Source organism: Gigantopelta aegis, chromosome 13, assembly GCF_016097555.1.
Source record: "Gigantopelta aegis isolate Gae_Host chromosome 13, Gae_host_genome, whole genome shotgun sequence".
NCBI lineage: Eukaryota > Metazoa > Mollusca > Gastropoda > Neomphalida > Peltospiridae > Gigantopelta > Gigantopelta aegis.
Genome location: NC_054711.1, coordinates 37,923,802 through 37,946,894, shown reverse-complemented (window position 1 = coordinate 37,946,894; position 23,093 = coordinate 37,923,802). Strand labels below are relative to the sequence as shown.

At 38.5% G+C, this 23,093-nt stretch overlaps 1 protein-coding gene across 1 annotated transcript in view; it reads right to left on the bottom strand.

Annotated features, from left to right (window-relative positions):
* Positions 1–5,751: 5,751 nt before the first annotated feature.
* LOC121387460 (polycystic kidney disease 2-like 1 protein) overlaps positions 5,752–23,093 on the bottom strand; it is a 64,415-nt gene continuing 47,073 nt past the window's right edge. Inside the window, exons 12-14 of the mRNA XM_041518581.1 lie at positions 22,497–22,742; positions 13,876–13,999; positions 5,752–7,969 (exon numbers count right to left, since the gene is read on the bottom strand). Coding sequence (XP_041374515.1) covers positions 13,892–13,999; positions 22,497–22,742 — 354 coding nt within the window. The 3' untranslated portion in view covers positions 5,752–7,969; positions 13,876–13,891. The remainder of the gene's footprint in view (positions 7,970–13,875; positions 14,000–22,496; positions 22,743–23,093) is intronic.

Sequence of the window (23,093 nt, the reverse complement as noted above, 5' to 3'; positions counted from 1 at the left end):
GTATGTGTGTGTGTGTGTGTGTGTGTGTGTGTGTGTGTGTATGTTTGTGTGTGTATGTGTGTGTGTGTTTGTGTGTGTGTGTTTGCTTGTTTGTGTGTGTGTGTGTGTGACTGTGTGTGTGTGTGTGTGTGTGTGTGTGTGTGTGTGTGTGACTGTTTGTATGTGCGTGCGTGTGTGTGTGTGTGTGTGTGTAAGACCACAACAGATAAATAAATTATGACACTTGCAGCGTCCGAGCGGAGCTGCATCCTCCAGATGACCCTACTCCCCGAATCCGCAACTGTTATACAAATAAAATATACAGGTAACAGCTGGCCACGTTAAATCCAATAATGCGCCAATAATTTAGCCGATTGAAAGTTGATTTCTTCTTCATTTCATTTCAACTCATTTTCATGCTTATATCCAATTCAAACACGCTGTCCTGGACACACACCTCAGCTAGTAGTAACAAGGCCTGTTGGGTGCCCTGACCTACTTTCCCGTGACCTTGACCATGGTATGATAGGAGACAATGACCTTAGTATAGGTGCGTGACCTTGAGCCTTGGTGTGCGACCTTGATGTGAGCCTGACCTTGGTGTGCAGGTGTGTGACATACTTCTGTCCTGGTTGACCTTGGTGTTGGGAGGCAGTGACCTTGGTATCCTTGGTGTGCAGATGCGTGACCGACTTGAGCAGGGGGTTAACGCCCGCCCGTGTCCCTGACCTAGTGGCATGGGATGGTGTATATAAAAGCTTCCTTGATACTAATGGGAAAGTTTTGTTTGACACATGATTAATAAATCAATGTGCTCCAGTAGTGTCGTTAAACAAAACTTCTAAGGACTCGGTCCGACGCCAGGGAGAATGTTTAATTTTAGCGGCTGAAATGTTCAATGGTTAACTGCTTACTTCCGGCAAGTGGTGGTATCGTTTTTTGTTGTCGGTCGCTAAATAAAATACTCTACGGAACTTCTAGAATTACATTCTCAAAGATTTGTGACAGATATACGAAATGATTTAAATAGGTACAAAGAGGAATTCTCGTCCCGCGCTGTTAATCGGCCAACCTACGTAGTCGTCCTACAATGCAGTTACAAAAGAGCGCTGCATTTATTAACTAGCTTAAACCAGAAGATTCAATTTCCGCCCTGTGTCGGCATAGTGGTTAACGCATTTGCCAGGTAGATTAAAAAATATATATCTTTATTGAACATTTATTTATTATGTTAAATGTTTTTGACAGCCTCCTTTTACCACTGAGAGAGAGAGAGAGAGAGAGAGAGAGAGAGAGAGAGAGAGAGAGAGAGAGAGAGAGAGAGAGAGAGAGAGAGAGAGAGAGAGAGAGAGAGAGAGAGAGAGAGAGAGAGAGAGAGAGAGAGAGAGAGAGAGACATAGAGAGAGAGAGACAGAGAGAGAGACAGACAGAGACAGACAGAGAGGAGGGAGGGAGTGGGGGAGGAGGGAGAGAGAAGCGAGAGAGAGAGAGAGAGAGAGAGAGAGGGGGGGGGGGAGGAAGGAAGGAAGAAGATAAATGGACCCAACACACCTCTCACCAACATCCTTAAAATATATTAATGTAACACATTACCAAATAAAAATGCAATAATGCAAACTACGATATAGGTTTTCTCGCTGTAGGTTTTTAAGGTAACTTACCCGAATCTTGAACCACGAGTTACCTTCCAGTGCGAACAGGTAACGCTATTTTAGCTGACTGCAGGTGCACGTACGGGACCAGCCGTAAACGTCTTGCTAGGTAAAACTGCTACACCTGTTTGGCAAACACCGTACACGCGACGTAGTGAAGGTCAGGGTGTGTTCGTGGAATACTAAAAGGTTGTCACAGGACAGGAATCTCCACTAGACGACACCCCAGCACGTCGTTTACAGACATATAAACCATATACGATTATTTCATTGCGGCTGCCCGCATGCGTTTTCAGACCCACGCATGGCCTCAGACCACAATTAATTTCGCTATATGTTTCTATATAGCCTTAGTGGCTATAACATTTTTATTAATATCAGCAGGCCCGTGAAGTTTTGTATGTACCTTTGCCTGCATGGGGGACACATACCCTGAAAAGGACAACCCCTGTTGTCCAGCTCTTTCTCCCAGCATATTGGTTTAAACAGACACACCCTCTAAACCAGGCCGGAGTACACCCATTTTACACAAAAAGCACTACTTTTGCATGGGCCGGAATTACCACAAACAAGTCTTCAGTGTCAACAAGTTACACATGTTTACAAACTACATGCTATCCCCTGTCACTTCAGTCAAACAGTTGCCACTTCATAGCTGTCTGCCATGAAATAATCACAGTCAAACAGCAGACTACTTGCGCGGTGAAACTTCCGGATTTTGGACAACCAAATGGGAAGATAACTGTAATCTGAGGCCGCATCAAGTATAGGCGTTCTGACATTTTTGTTTTAGTTGGACCGCACGCACGCGCCGCACTCAGCCTATATGAACCTTAACATGGAGATTGTTGCATGTCTGCATGCAATGAGGGCCGCACCCTGCATGTATCTAGGGGTAGGATCTGTCTGCCTACAGACTGGGGCCAGGACTTTATTTTTTAGGGACTGGCAACACCTACAGTATTCAGAGAGAGTGCAACGTTTAAAAATGGCACCTACAAAAGTATATGTGGCAATACTCCCCCCCACCCCCCCCAACCCCCCCTAAAACCCACCAATCGTCGAAGATATTACCCACCACCCTAGACCACTAAATGTATATAAATTAATTGTATTCGTTTGCTATACCTCTACTCGACCTCCCCCCCCCCCCCCCCCCCCCCCCCCCCCCCCCCCCCCCCCTCCCGCTACTGACCCTGGTCGAGCTGGTAGTGCTCTCTCTCTCTTGCATTTGCCAGCCTGGGCGATCCCTACTGGCACCGACCCCAAACCCTTTTTCTATCCTGGACGGAGGATCCGGCCCAGGCCGACAACTGTGCCCATGACGGGCGTGCTCTACTGCAGCTTGTTCTGAATATGCACGTTAAACCCTATGACCTGACCTGACCTTGCTATATTTTTATAGATTTTTAGGGGTAGGTGGGTGGTGGTGGTGGTGGTGGTGGCGGTGGCGGTGGCGGTATTCCTACAATGTAAGGTCTTCTCCAGCTAAACAAGGGCGGACCCAGAAAATGTTTTAGGGAGGGGACCAATAGCAAAGAGGCACACGACCTAATTCCTGAAAATGGCACTTCAATAAACGTTTGTCATTCGTGAAATGAAAACTAAAGAAAATGTTTAGAAAGTGGGAGAGACAGGTCGCCCTGGTCTTGATGCACGATCGGTCTAGAATGGGTCGCCGTCGGTGCACCTATAGGCCTATTTCTTGTTCTAGCCACGGGGCGGGACGTAGCCCAGTGGTAAAGCGCTCGCTCGATGCGCGGTCGGTCTTGGATCGATCCCCGTCGGTGGACCCATTGGGCTATTTCTCGTTCCAGCCAGTGCACCACGACTGGTATATTAAAAGCCGTGGTATGTACTATCCTGTCTGTGGGATGGTGCATATAAAGATCCCTTGCTGCTAATCGAAAAGAGTAGCCCATGAAGTGGCGACAGCGGGTTTTCTCTCTCAATATCTGTGTGGTCCTTAACCATATGTCTGACGCCATGTAACCGAAAATAAAATGTGTTGAGTGCGTCGTTAAATAAAACAGTTCCTTTCCTGTCCTGCCTGTTCTAGCCAGTGTCTGTGAGATGGTGTATATAAAAGATCTCTTGCTGCTACTCGAAAAAGCATAACCCATGGAATGGCGGCAGCAGGTTTCCTGTCAGTAGCTGTGTGGTTCTTAAAGGGACATTCCTGAGTTTGCTGCATTGTAAAATGTTTCCGACTAATAAAATATTTCTACGATTAAAGTTTCATATTAAATATATTTTCTTGTTTAGGATATCAGTGTTTAAATATCCAATGTGTTTAACGTAGTACAAATATTAGAACGATCAGAAACACGTTTAATATACAGCCACTAATATTTTATACAGAAAGAAAAAAATTGATATGTAATTACAATCGTTAAAAACTTTCGGTTAGTCGATAACATCTCAAAAATTGCAGCAAACTCAGGAATGTCCGACGCTGTGTAACCGTAAATAAAAATGTGTCGAGTGCGTCGTTAAATAAAACATTCCTTTCTTCCTTCCTATTGCCCATTATAAAGAAACTTTTGAAACAGCAGCTAAGAATCTGTTCCACAGACAGGAGAACGTAGTATGCATTTGCCGTAGACCTATTTTTCTATTCCTAATTGACGTCTGGTATAGACTTTAAAGTCCCTTTGTCCCTCTGGAGAAAACACCCGTCTAAACTTACGTAATACTATTCCAGTGACTGCCACCCCCTGCCTTGATATACAATAACGGCATTTATGGGGGGGGGGGGGACCCACACTATGTATGTATGATTTTTTTAAAGTTTAATAGTTTAAAAAACAGGTCGATGGGGGATATCTGCCCCGGATTGGGCCCCTGGCCTCCAGAGGCCGAACCCTGGGGCGGACATGCTCAAAACCTACATGGTATATGAGCATGCTAAAGCCTTATCGGATCGGATGGGTGATGTCACCCGTGCCCCGCCCCCAAGCTACGCCACTCAGTGCCACTGTTATCAGACACCTGCTTATTGTATTGTCTCAACAATGTTATTTCAGAGAATTATAGAATTAAAATATTACAGAATCACAAGCTAAATAGAAGATGAGATAATCACAGAAATATTATTCTCTTGAAAATGACTTGCTATTATTTTAATTTTGTGTGTGTGTTTTTAGCAGGTGAATTTGTATTTTACCTGCCAGATCTAACTTTACCACTGGGCTACGTTCCGCCCCTATTTAGAGAGGAAACCCACTGTCACCACTTCTTGGGCTACTCTTTTCGATTAGCAGCAAGGGATCTTTTATATGCACCATCCCACAAACAGGATAACACATACCACAGCCTTTGATATACCAGTTGTGGTGCACTGCTGGAGCGAGAAATAGCCCAATGGGCCACCGATGGGGATTGATCCCAGACCGACCACTCATCAAGAAAACGTTTTAGCACTGGGCTATGTCCCGCCCGATTTTGTAGTGAACGAAGTACTGTTCTGGACTTTGACACGTGGTAACCTCCTAGTACTATGACAACCGTTCTCGACTTTCTTGACACGTGTAACCTACTGGTAACTATGACAACCATTCTTGACTTTCTTGACACGTGATAACATCCTACCAGGGCAGTTTTCAGTGTAAAGTTGCTATTGAAATGTATTTTGTATGATGACTGTTGATGCACTGTTAATGCATACATTGCCAATTCTGGAGTGTCACTGTAGTATGTTTGCTTAAATGTCAATAAAAATAGTGCCGAGACCTCAATTAATTTACATACACAGACACACACACAGATATACAGTGGTAAAACCCAATTTCATATTGACACCAACAATGAGATAACTGAAGTAAAATTTAATCTCATTAAATAATATTCAAATGAACAAACCTGCAGACAATATATGCTATTTCAGTGCACAATACATACAGTAAACATAAAATAAACATATTTTAAATTCAATTCCTTCATAACATTGATAACATTTATAACTTTATAACAATAAAATATTAACAAAGGTATGTTAAAACACAATTATTAATGTTTTAAACATAATGTATTTAACTATAGTCCTTCCCACAGAGAACTTTTTTTTTTTTAATACTATGGAATTTACTACAAGTTATTTAGTTCTGAGCTGATTGTTTTGTAAATTGCAAATAAAAATAGTGTTGTTTTTTTTAGTGTAATTTCCTAAACACTTTTATTTTACTTTTGTTCTTACGTCAAACCAAACTGAAATTATTTACCAAAATATGTTGTATGATAGCATGGACTATAGTTGTATTCTTCCCTTTGGGCACCAAAGGATCACAATCCTTGTGTACCAATCTTATGCATAATTAGTGGTTATCTCCCCTTAGCACTAAATCTAACACAATCCAATGTATAACTTGTGGTTATCTCCCCTTAGCACCAAATCTAACAATCCAATATATAACTAGTGGTTATCTCCCCTTAGCACCAAATTTAACAATCCGATGTATAACTAGTGGTTATCTCCCTTTAGCACCAAATCTAACACAATCCAATGTATAACTTCCATTATCACCAAATATAACAATTCAATAACTAGTGGTTATTTCCCCTTAGCATCAAATCTAACACAATCCAATGCATAACTAGTGGTTATCTCCCCTTAACACCAAATCTAACACAATCCTATTTGCCAATCCAATGTAGAACTAGAGGTTATACCCCCCTTAGCACCAAATCATACCATAGATCAGTTATCTTCCGATTTTGTTGAATTAAAATTCAGAAATACATTCACATAAGTTCTGAACTGCCAGCTCTAAAATCTCAAATTTTAAAATTATTTAGGGTTATATTGTTATTTATTTTTGGACTTGCGCTTTTGAATTTAAATATTATTAAAGTCCCTAGTCCCAATTTTGGTTTAAAAATCTAAATTGCCCCTTAGTATTCTGTCCTGGACCAAGCCACTGGCTATCCAGAGACTTGGCCCGCGACAGACATGCCTGAAACCGTAGTGGTATATGCGCATGTTAAAAATACTCACACACACATAAGTTCTCTACTGTTTGACTGGGACTATTTCATGGCAGACAGCTTTGTAGTGGCAACTGTTAAGACTGAAACTGACACGGGTGGGCATGTAGTTTAAAAACAGTGCAACTTGTCAACATTGAAGACTTTTTTGAGGTAATTCCATCCCATGCAAATGTAGTACTTTTTGTGTGTAAAATGGATGTACTCTGGCCAGGTTTAGTGGGTGTGTTTGATTAAACAAATATCCTGGTATGTTGACCACAAGCAGGCAAAGATCAAGACCAGAGTGTTTAACGTTCACATTAAGAGCAAGCAGTTGTAGTGCACGCCTGTCCTGGGCACAGGTGCCGGCCTTGGCTGGCTCCTCCGTCCAGGACAGGAAAGGTGAGGTGGGTTGGAGGGGGGACCGCCTGCACTTGCAGGTGCAAGGGAGCACCAGCAGTCCGACTGTAGCCGGTAACAGGCAGAAGGAGCAGGCAAAGGTGATAAAGAGATTATTACCTTTGTGTGTGCATGTTTTGCTATAGTCAGTAACATAAAAATAAAAAATCCACGGGCCTACTGATATTAATAAAATTGCTATAGCTGCTAACAATATATAAAAACATACAGCGTAAATAATTATGTTCTGTGGCTATTTCCCACAATCCTGGTTATCTCCTTCACACGTGAATGGATGGAGACTCAATCTGCTTGGCTTTTTTTCACTCAATAAACTTCTGACAGCTAACAAAAAATAACACATATTTTTGATCTTGTAGTCATTGTAACATGTTTTTTTGTTTAGCAGAGCCGATTTAATTACAGATTAGTTAGAATGTCTTTGTTATAATACCAGTGTCTGTACGTTCAGTGTGTTTCTGGTCATCCCAATATTCGTAATTACTCAGACTCAATTGAAACTCCAAAATAATTTAGCAAATAAGTTTGAGTGACTTCAAACATTACAATGACTCGAGACATGTTAAATATGTAGACACTAATACTCTAAAAAAAACAAAACAAACAAAACAACAACATCATTCAGTGATATTAAATTTGTTACCTACCATAAAGACTTTCGGTGAATAAAGAAATAATGTGTGATGTAACATTCAGGTTTAATCTAATTCCAATAAAAAAATCTGTAAAAATCCCACAGACAAAAAGGAAAGCACATACCATGGCTCTCTTCTAGTTGTGATGCACCGGTTGGAACAAGAAAAAAAAAATCAGCTGAATGGACTACAAAATAAGGAACATCTCTTAAAATAACTATAGTCTACAGACAAAGAGTTCTGAGTGTTGACTATGCACAAAGGTAATGAAATTCCATTTGTCAGATGTTCAGCTCTTAGGTAACAAGTCTTCACATACTGAAAATAAAAAATAAAAATCCCTCATAAATAAACAAGCATCCTGAGAGTGCCGCTAAAGCAATACATGTCCCCTACAGGGCCCAACACATTTTCATATTTCCTAAGTTCAAGGGCCATAACTATGTGAACAATGGGTAAATCACCATGATAGTCAAATTTGATCTGTAACAGTACATGATAAAACTATACACAAAATTTCAGCTCAAGATCTTGAGGTATTGCGAAAAACAAAATCTGGAAAACAAATCTGTGAATCTCCTGAATTCAAGGACCATAACTCTTGCCCAAAATGTGTAAATCGCCATGAAAGTCAAACTTGATCTGTAACAGTATTTGATAAAACTATGCAGAAAATTTCAGCTCAATATCTCAAAGTATTGTGGAAAAACCCCAAACACCCATCCGGAAAACTATATGTGGGACAGACAGGTGGACAGACAGACAGACAGACGTCGAGACAGAAGGTCGAAGATGAAATCTATAGGCCCATCCAGTCGGACTGGACTAAAAAGTTTGTTTTGTTTAACGGCACCACTAGAGTACATTAATTTATTAATCATAGGCTATTGGATGTCAAACATTTGATCATTTGAACATATAGTCACAGAGGAAACCTGCTACATTTTTCCATTACTAGCAAGGGATCTTTTATATGCACCATCCCACAGACAGGATAGCACATACCACAGTCTTTGATATACCAGTTGCAGTGCCCTGGCCGGAATGAGGAATAGCCCAATGGGTCCACCGACAGGGATCGATCTCAAACTGACCGCACATCAAGCGAGTGCTTTACCACTGGGCTACGGACAGGACTAATAAACTTACAAATAAACAAACGAAATATAACTAAAAGTACACATTAAATACAGTTCGTTCTTTATAAATCCAGTTTCTGTATATATAATCAATGCGTTTCTGGTCGAGATAAAGAAAGAAAGAAAGAAATGTTTTATTTAACGACGCACTCAACACATTTTATTTACGGTTATATGTGTCAGACATATGGTTAAGGACCACACACATTTTGAGAGGAAACCCGCTGTCGCCACTACATGGGCTACTCTTTCCGATTAGCAGCAAGGGATCTTTTATTTGCGCTTCCCACAGGCAGGATAGCACAAACCATGGCCTTTTGGATCACTGGTCGGTGCAATTGGTTTACACCTACCCATTGAGCCTTGCGGAACACTCACTCAGAGTTTGGAGTTGGTATCTGGATTAAAAATCCCATGCCTCGACTGGGATCCAAACCCAGTACCTACCAGCCTGTAGACCGATGGCCTAACCACGACGCCACCAAGGCCCGGTTGGTTGGAAATGAAGCCTAGTATGTGTTAGTAGAAATGTTAAGATGACCAGAAACACACTGAATATACAAACAATAACATTCCAGACATGAAAAAAGGTATTTAATATATAATTTTAGTTCATAGCAAACTTCCTGAGAGTACTGCTAAAGCAATACATGTCTCCATTTGAGCCCCAACATATTTTTGTATCTCTTAATTTCAAGGGCTATAACTCTGTGAAAAATCAATAAATCACCACGAAAGTCAAACTTGATCTGAAACAGTACATGATAAAGCTATGCACAAAATCTCAATTCAATATCTTGAAGCATTGTGAAAAATAAAGTTCAGAAAACTATATGTGGGACAGATGGACAGACAGATAAACAGACGGATAAAAGGATGGAGACAAACCTATAGTCCCCTCCAGTTGGACCAGTGGGGGACTAAAAAGGCTCTATGAATTGGAAACATTTTCACAATGACAGCAAGTCAGGATATAGCCAAGTGGTCAGGCTAAAGTCCACAACAATGGGAAATGACAAATTGATTCAAATATATTTTACTGTGAAAGAAGAAGGAAATGTTTTATTTAAAGATGCACTCAACACATTTTATTTACGGTTATATAGCGGACATATGGTTATGGACCACAGATATTGAGAGAGGAAACCCACTGTGGCCACTTCATGGGCTACTCTTTTCGATTAGCAGCAAGGGATCTTTTATATGCACCATCCCACAGACAGGATAGCACATACCACAGCCTTTGATATACCAGTCGTGGTGCACTGGCTGAAACAAGAGACATCCCAAAGGGTCTACCAACATGAATCGATCCCAAACTGACCATCAAGTGAGTGCTTCACCACAGGACTACATCCCACCCCGGATAGTCGAGAGAGGCAAACAATTAATTGTTGCAGTTGGAGAGACTAGAACTGGGATGTGGAGGTAGACAGCAAAAGCAGTTGAAAGTTTGTTATTGTTTAACGACATTGCTAGCGTACATTGACTTATTAATCATATTCAGCCCAGTCAATCGGATTCCGTGGGAGACTTCCGGTATTTGATCAAGTCTCCAACAGCGGAAAAAGATTCTCCCGTGAAATCCTTATTTTCTAAGCATAAAAAAAAATTCAAGCTACTGTGGCTGTGTATTGACGTTCAGTGTTGCCATATATAAAACTATCCAATTTAGTCCTAATAACACCTCTGACTTGTAAAACGTCTTCTCACTAAGATTACATAATGCAACTATGACCGAGTTGACAGTGATATATATATATATATATCAGTGTTCGAGATTAACGGTATCCCGATATCCCGGGGATACCAGAATTTAATTTTGGATACCTGACTTCAAGAACCCAGTATCCCACCGGGATGCCATATAATACTAAATTCTCAGGTGGGATACCAGATTTTGAAATGTTAGTATCCAACTGGGATACTGGCCAAAAAATTTAATCTCGAACACTGTATATATATATATATATATATATATATATATATAGTTTATTACCCTCGTGTATTTCGGTATCGTCAATATCATATATTAGGAATAAAAATTGTATTATGCGAGCCTCTGGCGAGCATAATACATTATTTTTATTCCTAATATATGATATTGACGATACCAAAATATACGAGGGTAATAATCTCTTTATCATATAAGCTCAAGCTTAATACAACATGTTTTTGTAAACTGTACACACAACTTTAATTCCAGTCCGCCATTACTAGATATTCAAATGACGTAAGAATATGTGGCGCGGTGTATTTTTGAATGGAAATGACGTCAAACTCGAATGACGTCATTTTGGATGTCCTTACATCAAAATAAAATTATGCCTAACGTTTTTTGTTTTCTCAACGCTGGACAGCTTTCAGTGTCAAATTGCCATTGAATTTTTTTTATTTGATGACTATGAATGCATACGTCAATCATGGAGTGTCACCCAAGTACGTTTGCTTAAATGTCAATAAAACTAGTGCCGAGACCTCGACTAATTTACATCTAATTTGCAAAGTTATCAAATTCTTAAAGTATGTGATCTGAAAAATATCACATACTTTGATTGCACATATTTATTATATAATAAATATATATATACACACGATATCAAAATCACATGTCAAAGCAAGACAACGAAAAGACCAATTAGCTATATATACAATACTTGTATCAGTTAGTTTAGTACATTTACTGTGCAGTAAAATGTTGGCAACAAGAGTACACTTCAAAGGAATATTTTTGTACAATCAATTAAGGTTGTGTTTGACATAAAATGACTCGTGGAAATGGGTATAAATTAATTACGGTATATTTCACACGATGTCAGTAATGAGGTTTTACTTATGATGATTTTAAATAAGTACCACACTATACTATTCCTCATTATAGTAAAAACTGAATATTAATTTATACAATTTAGATAAATTTGTGTGAAATACTTTTCACAAACCACAAATAACAATGATGCAACGTAACCTGTAAGTGTAATATGGTAAATGTACTAATTAATGTTTACATTTCTTGTCCGTGATCTTAACATTTTTGGACAGAGAATTCTTTTCAAAAATATGTATTGAATCATAATAATATTTAAACTATTAAGGGCCTAGTAAGTTGGCAAACTTATGCCCAATTCTTTTATTGTTTATGGAATAAAATGTTTTCAATCAATTCAATCAAACTTCAAAAAAAAAAAAAAAAAAAAATTAATGTGAGTGATTTTTAATTAATAATATATATCCTGGCATCATGTGTTTTCGATACGATAAGCAAACAATTAAAATATAATAAAAACAATACTTCGTAAATACAGTAATGCTTTACCCATCTCAAGTCACATTAGTTTATTATGAAAAAAAGTGATAATCTTCCACAAACGTCAAGTTTTCCTAAAAAAACCAAGCCACTAAGCCGTACAGGTGTTTCCACTATAGTTTGACAAACGTCATGTTTTCGATAGTTTCATTGGCTGTCTATTTTTGTCCTTGTTATGATTATGTAGGGCCTACACTCCATGCACTAATTTACATCAATTCGTCTTGTGAAAATGAAATCATAAAATGTTTGAAACTTGTAAAAAATATTGAATACTTTTCAGAACAGTAAATAGTTTTAACTGAAAACATATTTGCATTACATTCTTGTCATAGATTAATGTCTAATCCTCTTGTTCTATGTGTCAAGGGAACCAAAGTTTGGATTGTCACCTTAAGTACTCTGACAGAGGTAGAAAATTATATATTTTCATAAAATCTAACTCCACCAAACCACCTTGATTTGTACTAAATGTAAATGTACATGTAAACAGGCCCCCACTAGAAATTACTGAAAAGAACTTTGCTGTGAATCACATAAGAGGTAACCCAACCAACCTTCCATAAATTTTATTGTTCAGTGTAAGGATCAAATGGCATATTATCTAACTTTGCTGGTCTAATTTCAGCGTAGCAGACGATAACTTTGCAGGTATTTCTAATACCCGGAGTTCACTATGTGAGGCATTTTATTAGTACTAAAATATTGCATTAGCAAGAACTGACAGCATGCACAATATTTATTGTATTATAATTAAAACATTAAGTTTGTAGCTCGACTTCAAGCATGTTTAATGTTGAGAGAGAAAAAGACACTTCGTTGTTTCTGTTCAGGCCGATAGTAACACAATATCTCGCGATACATGCAATTAAAAATAAAGTATCGGAAACATATGTTGATCAAATTTGTATGACGGTACAATATATATATATATATATATATATATATATATATATATATATATATATATATGAAGAGTTCAGGCGCAAAACGCGATATAAACCATTTTCTTTCTTTTTTTTCAGTTAAAGCCATTATTGTAAGTCAGTAAGGGCTAATCGTAGGCCCGCTGATTTGATGCAAACCACGATTGATCCTTATGAAATTGTATTGGGTAAATCCCGTTTTTTAAAAATCAAAACGCGATATACGCCAATTAAAGAAATCACTTTTACTGAAAATGAAAAATGGATATATCGTGTTTTGCGCCTAAACTCTTCATATATATATATATATATATATATATTTGTTTGTTTGTTTGTTTTTTAATGAGATTTTTTTAAAGGTTGACAAGTATACATGACACTATGTAGTGTGCATATAACTTATTGTAATACTTTTTAAAAACTTGCAATTTTGTGTTAAATTATGTGCATTTAAAAAATTCTCCTGCTTTATCAACACACACCTCCTGTTTTCTCTTGACTAAAGGTTGACAGATCTGATCATATTGGCTACTGGATGTCAAATATTTGGTAATTTTGACAAATAGTCTTGGAGGAAACCTGCTACATTTTTCCATTAGTAGCAATGGATTTTTTATATGCTCCATTCCACAAACAGGATAGCACATACCACAGCCTTTAATATATGTCATGGTGCATTGGATGGAACAAGAAATAGCACAATGGGCCCACCGACTGTGATTGACCCAAGACGGGCCGTGCATTAGGCGAGCACTTTACCAGTGGGCTACGTCCTGCCCCAACCCCCCCCCCCCCCCCCCCCAAACCCCCTCATCAATATGGTCAGAGGTTTATGGAAAATGAAGTACAAACCTTTTTGTAACATCCACTATGGTTTTTTCGGGCTTTTTTTCTGGATTTTGGCCTTTCTGGCTCTCGGGTCTCTACTAGTGCTGGGATCATTTGAACTCACATTGCTATACCTTGGACTGTCAAACTGAAAACAAAGAGAAAGTTCCATCATTTTAAAACAATTATCTGTTACTGGCACAAGTTCCTAGATACAGATAGTACACCAAAAATTTCAACCTTTTAGGATCAGACACTATACTGTGAACTGTCAAAAAACCAAACAAAAAAAACCCCACCCCAAAGATAACAATGATTTTAAAGTAATCAGTTACTGGGAAATATGTTAGCCTGTTAATTTGTTTTTGGTTCATATAATACTCTTCACATTAGCCCATTAGGATTTTTCAGACATACGTTTTGTTACTCTAAGATATTCATCACTGAGCTTTTAAAACAAATAGCATGTAATTAAATGTTTAAGTTCTACCAATACAAATAGCATGTAATTAAATGTTTAAGTTCTACCAATACAAATAGCACACAATTAAATGTTTAAGTTCTACCAATACAAATAGCACGTAATTATATGTTTAAGTTCTACCAATACAAATAGCATGTAATTAAATGTTTAAGTTCTACCAATACAAATAGCACGTAATTAAATGTCTAAGTTCTACCAATATAAATAGCATGTAATTAAATGTTTAAGGCTTGCCTATACAAATAGCATGTAATTAAATGTTTAATTCTACCAATACAAATAGCACGTAATTAAATGTTTAAGTTCTACCAATACAAATAGCACATAACTAAATGTTTAAGTTCTACCAATACAAATAGCACGTAATTAAATGTTGAAGTTCTACCAATATAAATAGCATGTAATTAATGTTTAAGGCTTGCCTATACAAATAGCACGTAATTAAATGTTTAAGTTCTACCAATACAAATAGCACGTAATTAAATGTTTAAGTTCTACCAATACAAATAGCATGTAATTAAATGTTTAAGTTCTACCAATATAAATAGCATGCAATTAAATGTTTAAGGCTTGCCTATACAAATAGCATGTAATTAAATGTTTAAGGCTTGCCTATACAAATAGCATGTAATTAAATGTTTAAGGCTTGCCTATACAAATAGCATGTAATTAAATGTTTAAGTTCTACCAATATAAATAGCATGTAATTAAATGTTTAAGGCTTGCCTATACAAATAGCATGTAATTAAATGTTCAAGTTTTGCTGAAACAAATAGCACATAATTAAATGTTTAAGCCTTGTCTACACAAATAGCATGCCATTAAATGTTTAAGGCTTGCCTATACAAATAGTAAATAATAAATGTTTAAGATCTGTCTATACAAATAGCATGCCATTAAATGTTTAAGGCTTGCCTATACAAATAGTAAATAATAAATGTTTAAGATCTGTCTACACAAATAGCATGCCATTAAATGTTTAAGGCTTGCCTATACAAACAGTAAATAATAAATGTTTAAGATCTGTCTACACAAATAGCATGCCATTAAATGTTTAAGGCTTGCCTATACAAATAGTAAATAAATGTTTTAGGCTTGTCTATACAAATAGTAAATAATAAATGTTTAAGATCTGGCCTATACAAATAGTAAATAATAAATGTTTATGGCTTGCCTGTACAAATAGCATGTAATTAAATGTTTAAGGCTTGCCTAATCAAATAACACATAATTAAATGCTTACGGTTTGCCTATACAAATAGCATGTAATTAAAGGCTTAAGTTTTGAGGATACAAATAGTATGCAATTAAATGTTTAAGTTTTGCCTACACCAATAATGAACAATAAATGTTTTAGGCTTGTCCATAAAAATAGCATGAAATTAAATGTTTACGGTTTGCCTATACAAATAACATGCAATAAAATGTTTACGGTTTGCCTATACAAATAGCATGCAATTAAATGTTTACGGTTTGCCTATACAAATAGCATGCAATTAAATGTTTAAAGCTTACCTATATATATCTAGTAAATAATAAATGTTTAAAGCTTACCTATATATATCTAGTAAATAATAAATGTTTAAGGCTTACCTATATATATCTAGTAAATAATAAATGTTTACGGCTTGCCTACACAAATAGTAAATAATAAATGTTTAAAGCTTACCTATATATATCTAGTAAATAATAAATGTTTAAAGCTTACCTATATATATATCTAGTAAATAATAAATGTTTAAAGCTTACCTATATATATCTAGTAAATAATAAATGTTTAAAGCTTACCTATATATATCTAGTAAATAATAAATGTTTAAAGCTTACCTATATATATCTAGTAAATAATAAATGTTTAAGGCTTGCCTACACAAATAGTAAATAATAAATGTTTAAAGCTTACCTATATATATCTAGTAAATAATAAATGTTTAAAGCTTACCTATATATATCTAGTAAATAATAAATTTTTAAAGCTTACCTATATATATCTAGTAAATAATAAATTTTTAAAGCTTACCTACATGTATATATATCTAGTAAATAATAAATGTTTAAAGCTTACCTATATATATCTAGTAAATAATAAATGTTTAAGGCTTACCTATATATATCTAGTAAATAATAAATGTTTAAGGCTTACCTATATATATCTAGTAAATAATAAATGTTTAAGGCTTGCCTATATATATCTAGTAAATAATAAATGTTTAAGGCTTGCCTATACAAATAGTAAATAATAAATGTTTAAGGCTTGCCTACACAAATAATAAATAATAAATGTTTTAGGCGTATCTGTACAAATGGCATGTAATTAAATGTTTAAGGTTTGCCTATAGAAATAGTGTGTAATCAAAATTTTAAGGCTTGCCTATACAGATGGAGGTTGGGTAAACACCTGAGCTTGCCTACCTACAAACACCTCACTGAGCTAAAGCCTTAGACAAGACAACATACAGTGCAGCCTTAGAATACCAGCTGTGGAGCACTGGTTGCAATGGGGAAACCTACCTTAAAAAATACTAAACATCATAAATTTATGTTTAATAATACATGTTACGTCTACCTCTAACGTTTACTCTTACCTATCTATCTGTTTTCTTTTGCAGCTCATTAGCAGAAATTTGACATCTAAAGCCGATTATAATAAATGTTTAAGGCTTGCCTTTTACGAATAAACTTACAAATAGACACACGGTAACCAAATAAATGTTAAATATAGTTAAAAACACTATATTATGGGTCAATTCCCTATATTTGCTTTGGGAGTGTGTGTGTGTGTGGAGGAGGGGTGGGGGCACTGATGGATCGGGTACAAACTCTATATCAGATTTTGGTTTACAATAGTAAAAATAATAGAGAGAGATGTTTAAGGCTTGCCAATTCGTGTTTTCCAACAAAGTAGTAGATATACTGCAAAAAGGGTCTGCATAAAAAAAAAAAAGAAGTCATGTCTACCCCATGGATCCAAACTAAATGTGAGTTAAGGTACAGCCTACACAAAACTAAATCGTAACATTGTCGTTTAACGATTGGCTGTTGTAAGCGTACATTTCTTTCTGATTGGCTGACATGACATTCCAAGATACTACTTTCTTAATAATAAATTCGAGTGTAAGCTGATTGCCGTAATGACAAATACGTGTTTTTAATTAATAATAAATGATTTATGATAGGTATTATATTACGATGTAGTTGTGACCATCAAACACAAATGAATATAACGTTCAAACTGTTAGAAATCTATACTAAGTCGACGAGTCACTTTTCGCACCCTTGTTTTGCTTCATACATAATAAATGTAGAATATCAAATTTCACTTGAAAGCCATATTTAGTAATTTTAAACAAGATTTAAGGTGAGGTAATAATTCAATAGCCTAAAAACGGAAACGTCATGTACCAAATAGTTATTGTAAGGAGATGTAAAGTGACGTCAAATACTGAACATTCTAATTAAAAACTAATTATTTCAATTACTGTGTATTTGTTTGCTTTTTAAATACACATGCTTTACAATTTACAGCTGTTGATATATGTGTGTACTTATTGGCATATAAATATCAGTAACTTAGAACAGGGTTGTGATTGGTAAGGTTTGCCTAACCAAAAACAGAATATAGTGTGGTCTGTCAAATGTTTAAGGCGTTGAGGTAGCGTGGGTGCCACAGATATTGCAACGTTAAACTGCCCCGGTGCCCACGCTTATCCATTGTTCGGTGTAGGTGGGGTTGTTTTTTGTGTGGGTTTTTTTTTTTTTTTTTTTTTTTTTTGGTCCTATTTCAAAATAATAGTCAGTTGACCAGGCAAATGGATATATCTTTTATTTCTAAATTGTAGAGAAAATATGATGTGAATAAGATGAAAGTAAAACATGGTACAGTGCGTCAAATTATATGTTTATACATTTGAGCCAGGGGCCTTTACATTTGTAAAGGGGAAAGGGTGTCACCTGAAGGCAAATGAGCCAAGGTCCGAAATACTTGTAACATACAGTCAGTTTAATGGGAGCTGGGGAAATCCGCATACAAAAAAATATGCAGGTGGTTTGCCTATGGAGTCCCAAAAACACATTGATTTATTATTCTCAAAAACATTTGCTAAAGCCTTAGACAAGGGACTTTTTCACACAGACAGGAAAGCACATACATCAGCCTTTTGACCAGCTGTGTGCACTGGTTGGAACCAGAAAAAAAAACACATAGTTGAATGGATCCACGAGGTGGAGCGACCTTTGACACGGTCACTCAAGTGAGGAAACGCAACCCTTAGCTAAATCCCGCCCTAAGTGGATCAGACACAGGCCAAAACTGATTTCACTAAACATCAAAATTGTACCATTTTATGAATGATTTACGTGTAAAACTTACACCTGTCGTACGTCTACCTCTACGTGGAAATGCAGCCTTGGGGAAATACCAGCTGTGGACCACTGGTTGCAATGGTGGACCACTGGTTGAATGCAGCCTTAAAAACCAGCTGTGGCACCAATGGTTGCAATATAGTTGTGTACCACTGGTTGTTATGGGGGGAAAATCCAATATATACTGAAGGCCAAAAGAAACTTTACCATAGTTTTAAATCACTCTGGTGTAAAAACAACAAAAGATAGTCGCATGAGGTAAAATATATTGACTAGATCAATATGTCAACATTAACATAACTAAAAATGAGTGTCATTCAGCATCTGATAATGATGTCACATTTTCCCAAAGCGAGGTGGTGTACACAAATCGAGCTTTCAACTTCATGGACGACATGCAAAGCATACAGACAATCACTCAAGTCCAATAACAAGTCACATTAATAGTGTGTGTGACCACCCCTTGCCCCAATACAAGCAATAATTCTCCGACGCATAGAAACAATCAGTCGTCTTATGAGGTCACGTAGGACGCGTTGCCATTCTTCTTGAAGGGCCTGGATCAGTTCCTGTTGGTTGGCTGGAGGGTGTGGTCGTTGTCGAACACAGCGATCCAAAACATCCCAGAGGTGTTCTATGGGGGACATGTCTGGGGAGCGTGCAGGCCAGGGCAATACGTTTACGTTGTTGGCTCTATATAAGGAAGTTCTGTACGATTCTGACTGTATGAGGTCTGGCGTTGTCTTGCTGAAAAATGACACCACGTGGCTGCCATTGGAGAAATGGTATTGCAGTTGGACGAAGAATGTCATCCCTGTAACGTTGAGCTGTCAAGTTTCCGTGAACGATGACCAATGGTGTCCTTTCCTGTGCACAGATACCTCCCCACACCATGACACTCCCTCCACCATATGGCACGACCTCCTGAACGCAAGAAGCCGCCACTCATTCTCCCGTACGGCGGTACACACGCTGTCTTCCATCAACTCTGAACAAACAGAACCGGCTTTCATCAGTGAAAAGAACCCGCAGCCAATCACGTCGCTGCCAACGTCGTACAGTCCTAGCCCATGTCAATCTCAAACGACGATGTTGTGGTGTCAGTAAGTGTCCTCTATATGGTCTGTAAGCCCTTATTCCATGAGTCCTGAGTCGCCTGGCCACTGTCTGTCTACTAACCCTGTGACCTAAGGCATTCATTGCTGATGACGTCACTGTCAGGAAGCGATTTCATAGAGGCAAGGTACGCAAGTACCGGTCATCACGGGGCGAAGTCACCCTGGGTTTGCCTGTTCTTGGCCTGTCTGATGTCTGTCCTGTTTGCCTGTAGCATTGCATCAAGTTTGTAACAGTAACACGGGAACAACCGAAGGTTCTGGTGATGTAGGCATGAGTGGCTCCCATCTGTATCATACCCAGGGCTCTCGCGCGTTGTTCTGGTGTCAGTCGTGGCATTCCTAGGGTGGTTTTTTATCTGTGTGGATGTCTGACATGCCGTCTAAACCGTTTTTATACCCTTATTGCACGTGCAATTGCTGTTGTTCATAGTGCACGAGTTTTTCACTGTTCTGTGTGTTCCACCCAAAACGTGCAGTGGGCGGGTATAATTTTCTGCATACATTATTGTTGTGTTTGGGCTATGTGTTTTGGATTGAGTTACTTTTTAAAAACAATTCATTTTTTCTTAAATTCCAAACTGAAAATGGTAAAATTTCTTTTGGCCTTCAGTATAGAAATGGGTCCAATCAGCCAGTTCGATCCTACGATGCAAGCACCTTAGGGCTCTGCTCTGCAGATTAAGCAAGATTCCACTCACATTACAAGGTCTTTGACCAATTTCACAAAACACCTTAAGTTTATGTCTGGGACTAGCAGTTATACCAGTCATACATTTTACAAGTGTTTGGCATCTGTTTCACAAATAAAATTTACATCATTACGAAAAATGGAGTATTCTATGGACAAGATAAAATGAAATATGTGTACTTCTAACTATATTTTTTGTACTATAATGGTAATAAGAATTGTGATTTATAGTCCGTCCCACAGGAAATGCCTTTTTTCATACTATGAAATTTACTACAAGTTATTTATATCTGAGCCGATTTTTTTTTTTATATACTCTTCAAAAAAAGAAACGCAAAAGGGTACAAATGGGTTATAACTCCGATTTTATGTTTCCTACCGGTTCATGCTTTGTGAATATAAGGTCATTGCATGTTCCAAACACATTCCCACGGTTACATTCGATAAAACGCAGCTACTGTACAATAAAGTTCCAAAATGTGAATATTCGCAAAAACACAGCCACGTGCAAACCATGTCACCACTGCACGTGCGTTGTCTGCACGTGCAACATGAACACCGACAGTATAAAAGTGCAGGGTGTTCGCTTGCCTGGCCTCTGTATCTGGCCGACAGTTGACAATCCAGGACATGCCACGTCTCAGTGAACCGCAGAGAAACAATGCCATCGGCCGACTAGACGCAGGCGAATCCAGAACAGCCGTTGCCAGGGCATTCCATGTATCCCCAAGCACCATCTCCAGACTGTGGGACCGTTACCAGCAACATGGATCAACACGTGACCTCCCTAGATCCGGTCGACCACGGGTCACTACCCCCGGGCAGGACCGCTACATCCGGGTACGCCACCTTCGGGAACGATTGACTACTGCCACCTCCACAGCAGCAGCAATACCAGGTTTGTGCAGGATATCCGACCAGACCGTACGGAACCGCCTACGTGAGGTAGGAATTCGTGCCAGACGTCCAGTTCGAGGTGTCATCTTAACACCACAACACCGTCGACTCCGACTGCAGTGGTGCCAGATTCATCGACAATGGCCTCAACTGCGATGGAGACAGGTGTGGTTCAGTGACGAGTCCCGATTTCTGCTCCGACGTCATGATGGAAGATGTTGCGTGTATAGGCGTCGTGGTGAACGTTATGCGGCAAACTGCGTGCAGGAAGTGGACAGATTCGGCGGGGGTAATGTCATGGTGTGGGCAGCCATCTCACACACTGGCAGAACTGACCTGGTCCACGTGCAGGGCAACCTGAATGCACAGGGCTACATTGACCAGATCCTCCGGCCACACATCGTTCCAGTTATGGCCAACGCCAACGCAGTGTTCCAACATGACAACGCCAGGCCTCACACAGCACGTCTCACAACGGCTTACCTACAGAACAACAACATTAATGTCCTTCCTTGGCCATCGATATCACCGGATTTGAACCCAATTGAGCATCTATGGGACGAGTTGGACCGACGCCTCCGACAGCGACAACCACAGCCCCAGACCCTGCCCGAGCTGGCAGCAGCCTTGCAGGCCGAGTGGGCCACCATCCCCCGGGACGTCATCCGTACTCTGGTTGCTTCAATGGGCAGGCGGTGCCAGGCAGTTGTCAACACACGCAGAGGCCACACCCGGTATTGACTCCAGATGACCTTGACCTTGGTGGTGTGTCCTATCACTTACTCACAATGGACTAGAGTGAATTGTGAACAATCCTGCAACATTTGGTAATTATCGGACTCACCATTCAATAATTAAATCAATTCTCCAAATGTTACGACAATGTGGTTTTGCGTTTCTTCTTTTGAAGAGTATATTTCCAAAACAATTTTACTTTTCTGCTTACATCAAAACAAACTAAAACTATTTCCAAAACAACAACAAAAAAAATTGTAGGAGGATGGGACGGACTAGTCATAAATTTACATTTATATGCAAAACTGGGCTTACAATGCTTTGTGAAATTTATTGTTTTTCTTCCCTCCCCTATACTTACCCTTCGCGTTAGCCTGCTAGACTCAATCTGCGAGAGTTTGGTGAGCACAGCCTCGAGCTGACAGAGAATGGTGCTTTCTATTCTGTCGACGCGTTTCGACAGCATCACCAGGTCATCGTATGTGACGCCGGCCCCGCCTGTTGTCCTCGCTATACCGCCTTCATCGCTATCGCTACTACCGCCTTCCTCTCCCGGTGCCTTACCCTGAACCTTATCTGCTACCTTCATATCTTTCTTCACGGATTTCTGGAAACAAGACAGTAAAAAGTTTGATTTGTTTAACGACGCCAGCCTCGGTGGTGTCGTGGTTAAGCCATCGGACCTGGTAGGCTGGTAGGTACAGGGTTCGCAGCTTGGTACCGGCTCCCACCTAGAGTGAGTTTTAACGACTCAGTTGGTAGGTGTAAGTCCACTACACCCACTTCTCTCTCACTAATCTAATCATTAACTCACTGTCCTGGACTGAGAGCCCAGATAGCTGAGGTGTGTGTGTGCCTAGGACAGCGTGCTTGAACCTTAATTAAGTACGAAACAAAGTATAAATGAATGAAATGAATGTTTTAACAACACCGCTAGAGCACACCGATTTATTAATCA